At 50.2% G+C, this 9,155-nt stretch overlaps 1 protein-coding gene across 2 annotated transcripts in view; it reads left to right on the forward strand.

The window, feature by feature from the left end:
• The window catches only part of Adgrd1 (adhesion G protein-coupled receptor D1), a 117,006-nt gene that overhangs the window by 68,318 nt on the left and 39,533 nt on the right, over positions 1–9,155 (forward strand). For both annotated transcript variants that reach the window (XM_031338066.1, XM_031338067.1), the window contains one exon: positions 6,016–6,089. In XM_031338066.1, coding sequence (XP_031193926.1) covers positions 6,016–6,089 — 74 coding nt within the window. The remainder of the gene's footprint in view (positions 1–6,015; positions 6,090–9,155) is intronic.

Here is a 9,155-nt window from a genome sequence, read left to right on the forward strand (position 1 = left end):
GCCTTGGTGCAAATGGCCTGTGGGTCTTTCAGGGTACCGGGTCTTGACGGGGCAGGAGCTGGGCACAGTCCCATCCTATGGGTGTGACCTACCACCTGACTCTGTCCCTTAAGGAGACAGAGCTGGCGTCTGTGAGGATGAAGGAGCAGGTCAGAGTGTGCAGAAGTACCAGCAAGGCCAGGAGCGGACATAGTATGAGTTCATAGTGAGTGTGGTGAATTGTGGGAGACTGTCCCTCTATCCCCCAACAATATAGGATGAGGTGGTGAGTGCTAGGTGGAGAGACTTAGGGCCACGCTGTCACCCTGAGCAAAACCGGTTCCATCCTCGGGAACTGAGAAATGGATACTGACCAGATGTCGCTAGGGTTTGTTGGAGTCACCCGAGGAGACAGAGGACCTCCTGGCACATAGTTGTGTTAGGGGCAGATCACAGTGCATGGCTGGGCTTCGGTGACTGCTCTCCAGACCACGGAGAGCAGGGTGACTGTCCAGTTCTCAGGAGGCTCTGTGTATACAACGTATGGATCTGATAATGGGTGCTGTGCAGAATGGTGTTATAGAAAGTATATAAAATCCCGGCCTAGGGCTTCCATCCCACCTTTGGTTATTAAGTTCTTGAATGACATACTCATGGCCTTTATATTTATAACAAAACCTAAACAGTACAACGGCTGGGCAGCTGCTTCCCCTCCATGCTGTAAGAATCTGCTTTCCTATCGATAACCCCAAATTATCACTTACTATTTACTGTGTTCCATCTGGGCTGCTCTTAGCTCCAATTGGGCAGCCCTAGGGGACACGTTCTCTTGACCCTTAACCCATGGCAGCTTCTCCTTCCTCTTCTCCTTCTCTTCCTTTCCTCTGACCCCAAGCCAGGAAACCCAAATCTCATCTAAGTCTCTTCTGCCAAGCTATTGGCTGTCAGCATCTTTATTCACCAATCACAATTAACTGGGGACAGGGTCACATAGCTAGAGTCTACATGGGGACTCTCTTGCCTCTGGGGCAATGAGTTTTGGGGGCCCCAAATTATCATTTGAATACAAGCAGCATCAGGCCAAGCCACTACAGAACAGGGTGGGTGTGAGGTTGGGGCCTACTCTGGGGCTTTGAAACCGAGGGTTCTAGTGGACACAAGAGTGTGTAGAAAAAAGAGGGAGGAAAATACAATGATGGACAGCACCGCTGGGGAAGTTTGGGGGTTCCATGAGGATGAGTTCTGAAGGAGGGTCAGAAGGGATAGGTCTCCCATGAAGCTGCACCAGGGTGGGCAAGCTTGGAGGGTGTGTGTGTGTGTGTGTGTGTGTGCAGTGTGGAGGATGGGTAGGTAGATGAGTAGGTGAGGGATGGGGGAGTGAGGCAGTGAGAGCATGAACAGGTGAGATGGATAGATGGATGGACAAGCAAATGTATAGAAGGGGTTAGATGGAAAGGTGGTGTGGACAGGCAGGTAGATAGGTGGGTAGATGGTCACACAGGGGTGGTAGTAGATGGGTAAATGGGGACTGGAAGGGACGGTTGGTGGATGGGTGGATGAACAGGTAGGTAGATGGGACAGGTGGACAGGGTAGGCTCAGGTAAAGCAGAGGGCAGGGCTGCAAAGGGAGGGTGGCCTTTCTCCCTCAGGCATCCATGTTCCATCTTTCCCATGAGGGTCTCAGGTGCATGATAGGACTGGATTTGTGTTGTGAAGAGAAAGGTGGAGGATGGGTGGTTGTGGAGGCCAGTGGGTAGAGGACTGAGCTGCTTGACCAGGGTGGCTATGTTGTAGCTGTATTCAGCTGCAATTCAGTGTGCATGACCACAGGAAGTGTTCTCATAGACTGGTCTTCTTCAGGCCCCACCACTGTAGATCAATGAGAAGGGGTGTAGTCAGTATGAAAAGAGGTGGGGCCATAATAAAATGGGGAGTAGGTGGATATGGAAGGAGGCAGGTCTAAGAGAGATGGGGGTAGAGAAATGCCTTCTGTCACCAGAGGTATCTTCAGATGTCTCTATCAGTGGCGGGACCCCTCCCTGTGTCCCAGACCAGACTTCAGGTGCGGCCTGTTCAGGACAGTGGAAGGCTAGTTTGGGTCCAGAATGGAGTTCAAGGACAGGGCTCCTGGTCTGGCCAGGCTGTCACCAGGTTTGTCCCTCCTAACTTTTAGCTCAGTGTCATCTCAGCCACCTTCCATGGGCTCCTGAGCAGGCTCTGCCTCTCCTACATCTCCAGCACTGGATAAACAGCCTCTGTTTAATGCCAAGTGTGTGTGGATCCAGGCATAGAGGACATTGGGTTCCTGGGTTAGACCTTCCCCGCTGAGTTCCTTGTAGTTGTGTGGTACCTGGGCAGAGGGATGATCTGAAACCCTTTCTGTTCCATTCTGAGGCAAGTGGTTCGAAGTCCAGGTTCCCATGCCTCTCCAGAGCTCCTCCCCCTCCTCCTCCCTCCTCCTCCTCCTCCTCCCTCCTCTTCCTCCTTCTTTTCCTCTTCCTCCTCCTCCTCTTCTTCCTTGGAAACTCAAAAGCATCATGGGATTGCCTCATTGCAATTGCAGGCTGTTTATGAGCTGATAAGAGACCTGGAAGTCTGCAGGCGCTGATCTTGGGAAGCCCTGGAGGGACATGATTTAGAATTTTGCTCACATTGAAGAAATGAGTCTGTCTCTAGTGCCCAAAGGCCCACACTGCCCAAGAACAATTGAAACCTGAATTCTTCATTATATAGACAGTATTTTTAGGACCTCTGGGCCACAGGTGGGCAGAGGTGTGTCTCTCCGACCCTTGTGCCTTCCCTGTGGCGGTGGCCCCATGGTAGCGATAATGTGTTAGAGCCATGGGAAGCTGCATCTGAAAAGATATGTGTCAAGAGGTGAGGGTGGCCCTTCTGTAGGACTGAGGCCCACCTGTAACCTGTTGCCAAGGAGAAATGAATGCCGGCTCAAAGTATGTGGGGTCATATGTGCACCCTGGTTAGTCTAAGGCTGGATGGAATTGATGTCCCAGAGTGCATGGTCTACGGGGTCCTTGGATCCTTGGGGAGAAGGGGGACTCTTCCTAGTCCTCTGGTTGGAACCAGCAGAACAAGAGATCCAAAAGTCAGGCCGCAAACACACGGATGGTGAGTTTGGGAAATCGTGGTACAGGCAGGGTGTCACCTGGCTTGGCCTTTCCCTTGTACCCTCAGGATGGCTCACCCCACTGGCCCGCCTTCAAACCCTGGGATGGGAATTGACCCAACTGTTCCTTCCCGATGCTGACCCAGAGGGTCTGCTGGTCTTCCATGAGAGGGCTTTCCAGGGCTATCTGAAGATTCTCTGAAGCCAGAGAACATCAGGCCTCCCTCTGTCTTGTGGGACCCTTCTCCATTCAGAATTGGGCCTGGGTTGCTCGGAAGAAGCTGGTGGGAGGTAAAGAAGCAACAAAGGTGGTTTGGGGCCTTGGCCAGGCTCTGTCTGTGTCTGGTTCTATGTTGGGGATGTGGCTGTTTTGGTCTTCGATGTTGCCTTGCTGAGGGTCAGAATTAAGGACCACAGTGCCATCCATCTTCTGCTTGGGGACAGTGATGAGGAAGTGTCTCTCAGTTTATCAGTAAAGTCACACATTAAGACACAAAGCAAATGCCTATGTGAACAAGGGGTGTCAAGGGACACTCTCAGATGTATCCTGCCCCCTTTCATGTTCAGAAGCCTACACTTTGCTATAAACAGCAGGTGCCAAGTAATTGGCTGGTTAATCCCATCTGAAAGCTCATTCCAGAGGTGGAGGGAGCCCGAGGAATCCTGGGAGCTATTCTGCAGTCCCAGAAGCTCTGGACACCACAGCAGGAGTCTGGGGAATAATCAGGCTTGTGTGGGATGGTACTGGGGTTTCTCTGCTGCTTCCATCCTAGAGACCCTGCCAGGCCCTTCCGGATGCCCAGCACCCTACTGACCTTCCGAAATGTTTTTTTCTCTCCAGCCCAGGAAACTGGGAGCTGGATGAGCTGTTGGCCTCCCACGGTCCTCTACAAGTAGAACGTGGGCTGTGCGAGGTGACTCACCTTTTCATTGGCACAGCCGAATTCCCATATGTTAGAATCTCTCTGGAAACTTCAAGGCTTTTTTTTTTTTTCCAAATTCTATTTTCCCAGCCAAAGAGCTAAGCCTGGGACAGAGCTGGAAGACCAGCTGGGCAGGGAATTCCTGGTCGAGCCTGTGACCTTGGCTCCAGACTCAAGACATCCAGTCTACCCGTCCCTTACAGACCACACACACTTGGCCTCTTTTGCACACTGGCCAGCTGCGCTTTTTCTTTGAAGGATGGTTTAACTCCGGTCTCAGGGGGCGGAAGGGGCAAAAGTAAACCACCCAGGAGAAGACGACCTTCTGACCTCTCTGGAACCCATGTCTCTCGTGGCATGCAGGGCTGGGGCTGACTCTCTTTGGTCACCTGCTTGCTTTGAGTACTTCTAAGGGATGTGGGCAAGACAGAGATGGATCTCTTAGACATTTCTGTGCAATTTGGCACCAGAGGAGACATCCAACACAGGGGGCTCCTGTTCCAGTAGAGATGCACCTGGTCCAGCTGTCACCAGCGTTGTCCCTCCTAACTTCTAGCTCAGTGTCCTCTCAGCCACCCTCCGCGGGCTCCTGAGCATGCTCCGCCTCCCCCTACATCTCCATCAGTGGGTAAATAGCCTCTGTTTAATGCTAAGTGTGTGGATCCAGGCATAGAGTACTCAGGATTCCTGTGCCCCCGAGGGCTGTGTGGTACCTGGCAGAGGGATGATCTGAAACCCTTTGTGTTCCATTCTGAGGCAAGTGGTTCGAAGTCCAGGTTCCCATGCCTCTCCATAGAGTTCTTCCCTTCTTTATATTTGGAAACTCAGAAGCATCATGGGATTGCCTTGCTCATCAATGCAGGCTGTTTACGGGCTGAGAAGAGACCTGGAAGTCTGCAGGTGCTGATCTTGGGAAGCCCTGGAGAGGTGTGGCTTGAGATTAGCTCATGCTGGTCACTTGGCTTCTCCAGCTTTGTCCCAGGAACCCTGGATGCTCAGAATGTAAGAAGTCTTTGAGGATTTTTTTCAAAGTGGAGCTGGAGGGATGGCTCTATGGTTTTAGAGTGTGAGCTGTTCCTGTGGCAGGCTCGAGTTAGATTCTAGCACCTATTTCAGGTGGCTCACAGACCCCTATAATTAGCTCCAGGGGATCTAGTGCCCACTTCTGATTTTCATAGGCATTGTACTCCCATGCATGTATATGACACACACACACACACACACACACACACATATACACACAAACACACACAAACACACACTTTAAAGTTTAAAAATCTTTTAGAAATTCATTAGTTAAAAACTCTTTAAAAGCCGGGCAGTGGTGGCACGCACCTTTAATCCCAGCACTTGGGAGGCAGAGGCAGTCAGATTTCTGAGTTCAAGGTCAGCCTGGTCTACAGAGTGAGTTCCAGGACAGCCAGGGCTACACAGAGAAACCCTGTCTCAAAAAACAAAAACAACAACAACAACAACAAAAAAACAAAAAAACCCCAAAAAAACAAAAACAAAAACAAAAACAAAACAAAACAACAACAACAACAAAAAAAAACCAAAAAAAAAACCTAACTCTTTAAAATTTGTGGGCTTGGATGCAGGTGTGTGTGTGCCATAGTATGTGTGCACAGGTCAGAGACAGCTTTCAGGAGTCAGTTTTTGCCTTCTCCCTTGTTGCAGCAGGCCCTCTCTTATTTTGGAGCCATACAGCATGCCCAGGCTAGCTGGCTCCCACCTTCCTCCAAGTGTCCTCATCACGTATCTTGCCATAGGGACCCCGGGATTACAGATGTGCACCACCCCATCTGGTTTTTGATTTGAGTTTAGGGCCTTGAACTCAGGTCGCCGGGTCCTGTACGTGCTTTTACCTGTGGAACCCAGGTGCTGTGGGTGGTGGCGGGGCCAGGGTGGGACTGGCTCTTCCCTCTCCAGGACCCGTGCTTTGCTTTTCCTGCTGTGACAGGGATGTAATTGCATTTCCTTTCATTTCAGACTCAAAAGCAGTACAACGATGCCACCAATGAGAGCAACCGTCTCTTTCTGTATTGCGCCTTCCTTAACTTCAGGTACTGTCCGTGTGGGGGTTACCAGGAGGACAAAAGCAGGAAGTGGGGGAAAATGGGAAGACAGTAAGGTGTCCAATGACTTATGGTTGTTCACCCCAGGCCAGGCTCACATCATACAAGGCAGGGTGTTAGTCATCTGTATGAGGCAACATCTGATTGGGTACGACTGGATGGTGTGTGGATTTAAAAGTCTTTTAAAATCCTTAGACTCTGTTCATCAGGGGTACCGTGAGGCCACACAGGAATACTCTCCCTCTGCCTTCTATCTTGAGGGGCTTGGGGGAGGGCTAGGAGTTGGGATTTTGGGAAACAGCATTCAGGGGCTTGCATATCAAAATCTTACTATTGGGGCCAGCAAGATGGCTCAGTGGGGGAGATGTGCCTGCTGCCAAGTCTCATAATGCAACTTTGACCCTCACACTCTCTGACCACCACGTGTGCACTCTCGCATGCGCACATACACTGTTCCCAAATAACTAGACTCAATAAAAACATCTCTCTAATTGATGTTTAACATTGAGGTTAATGTCCAGAAACAGTTTCCACAAACACAAACAACCCAATGGCCAGAGACCCAAATACCTCCCATTAAGTCATGGGGTGACAGTCCCTAAATTGACATTTGCCAAAAAAAGAAACAAAAATGGCCGGCAGATACAGAAAACAAAGCAAAGCAAACCAATATCCCAATCCTCGGGGGGAAATAAATGCAAACGAGATCACAGTGAGCCTGATCCCCACGGCAGTAGGAATGAACGGCTGTTATAACCAAGATGAGATTTCTGGGTGGGCAATCTCGGGGTTGATGAGCACAGGGCAAGACGCTGAGATGAGAGTGGGTGATGAGCACAAACTGAGCAAGAATGAGTTACAGCGACTCCTGAGAGCTGAGGAGAAAGTGGCAGGGAAAGAGGCTGGACAGAAAGAGTTCAACGAAAATCAGATAAGCAAGGTTAGTGACAATGGAGTGGCTGCAGGGAAACCAGACCCAAGTCTGTTCCAGAAGCCGTAGTGAAGCCATTCATCAGGTAGAAGTCACCAAAGGGAGTGTGTGCCCACATGAGTTCGGCGTAAACATACCTCCCTCAGTTGAGCCAAGAACACAGTCACCTGTCTCTTGGGGGAACACCTCATTGATACCCTAAGGCAACATGAAGAGATCCATGCCAAGAGAGCTCCTGGGGAGGATGGTCATTTTGTACGACCTTCAAGGAGCAGGGGTCAAGTGACAAGCAGGGCTGACTCTAGAAATTACAAATCAGGAGAATTTGTCAGTATTCATAGCAAACTACCATGGAGAAATTTCAGTAGTGTTCAAGGGAATCCTGGGAAAGCCAGAAGGAAGAACCAGTGTTGCGGGGGGTTGAGGGGGGGTAGGGAGGGCCGGTTGTGTTCACAGCCCTGGGATGCAGGCTGCTCCCAACAGCTGGCTGGGGCACAGACATTGAGCGAGCACATTAGTGACGCTTCCCACAGATTCCAATAACACGTGAAGGAGATTGTAGCAGCTATTGAGACCCTGGGTGCCCAGCGGTCAGGACTCTTGTCTAGAGGATAATTGCAAGTTGGGTAACTCTGGCCCCTTCTCAGCTCTGCAAAAGATCAAGCCTGTGAGGGAATTCTTGTGTTGCTGACCTTTTCTGACTACTATGGTTTAGTCAGCCACAGGAAGAGAGGAGATTTATGAGTTTCTTTTTGGTGCAGGAGAAATGGCCCTGTCAGTTAAATATTTGCCCTTCCTTAAGCAAGAGGATCTGAGTTTGATTCCCTGGAATCCACATAAAAAGTTAGCCGTGGGGGAATGTGCTTGTTGGACTAGTTCTGGGGGTCAGAGGCAGGAGGATGCCTGGGACTGACTGGCAGCCAGTCTAGCCTAATTGGTGAGCTCCAGGCTATAATAAAAGACCCTTTCAAAAAATAAAAAAGGTGTCTGGTACCTGAGGAATGGCACCCAAGGCTGACCTCTGTCCTCTACACATATTGTGTATACACATTCGTGTGCACACACACACACACATACTCACACCTGCACACACACATACACATACATATGCATTCACGCATGCACCCAGGGACTTATTTTCACTCCTTGTTACCAAATGAGCTATTCAACTTAAAAAAAAAAAAAAAGATAAAAAACAGCATTGTGGTTACATTTCTGTTGCTGTGATAAAATGCTGACCAAGAGCAACACGGGGTGGGGGTGGGGCAGGGAAAGGATTCATTTGGCTTGCCTGTTAGAGTCCATCATGGAGGGAAGCCAAGGGCAGGGACTGAAACAGAGACCATGGAAGAACACTGCTTGCTCCCCATGGCTCTCTCAGCTCCCTTTCATATACAGCCCAGGCCCACCTGAGTAGGGAATGGTGCCACCCACGGTGGGAAGGACCTGCCCACATCAATTAGCAATTAAGGAAATGTCTCACAAATGTGGCCACAGGCCAATCTGATGGAGGCAGTTCTTCAGCTGAGCTTCCCCTCTTCCCAGATGCCTCTGGGCTGTGTCCCATTGACAGCTGAAAGTAACTACCACAGACAGCAATGCTGGCTAGAGTGTGGGGGAAAATAGGGAGTGTGAGTTAGCACAACCATTGTGGAAACCAGTACGGAGGTTCCTCAAGAAGAGAAACCAGACCCACTGCTGGTACGCATCCAAATGAAGTGAGGCCAGCAGGTCACAGAGTATATTCCCAGCATCACACACAATAGTCAAGATATGGTAACAACTTGCATTGACATACACACCCAGTGGAATTCTCTTCAGCCCCAGCACCCAGAGACATCCCTGCCACAAGCATCCAGCCAGACCACTTTTCAAATGATTACTTATTATATATTCAGGAAAATTCAGTTTGATAGCATATTTCTCTTAGTGTTGATAAGTGAGCACAGCTGTGCAATCACATGACTGAGATCTAGGACGATGCCATCAACTTCAGAGCCACCCCCACGGTATGCATCTGGAGGTCAGAGAACAATTCCGGGGAGTCAGCTCTCTCCTGCCGTGTGGATCCCAGGGATGGAACTCAGGGCATCCGGCTTGACAGCAAGCGCCTCTGCCCGCTG

This window comes from Mastomys coucha, unplaced genomic scaffold, assembly GCF_008632895.1.
Source record: "Mastomys coucha isolate ucsf_1 unplaced genomic scaffold, UCSF_Mcou_1 pScaffold22, whole genome shotgun sequence".
Lineage (NCBI taxonomy): Eukaryota > Metazoa > Chordata > Mammalia > Rodentia > Muridae > Mastomys > Mastomys coucha.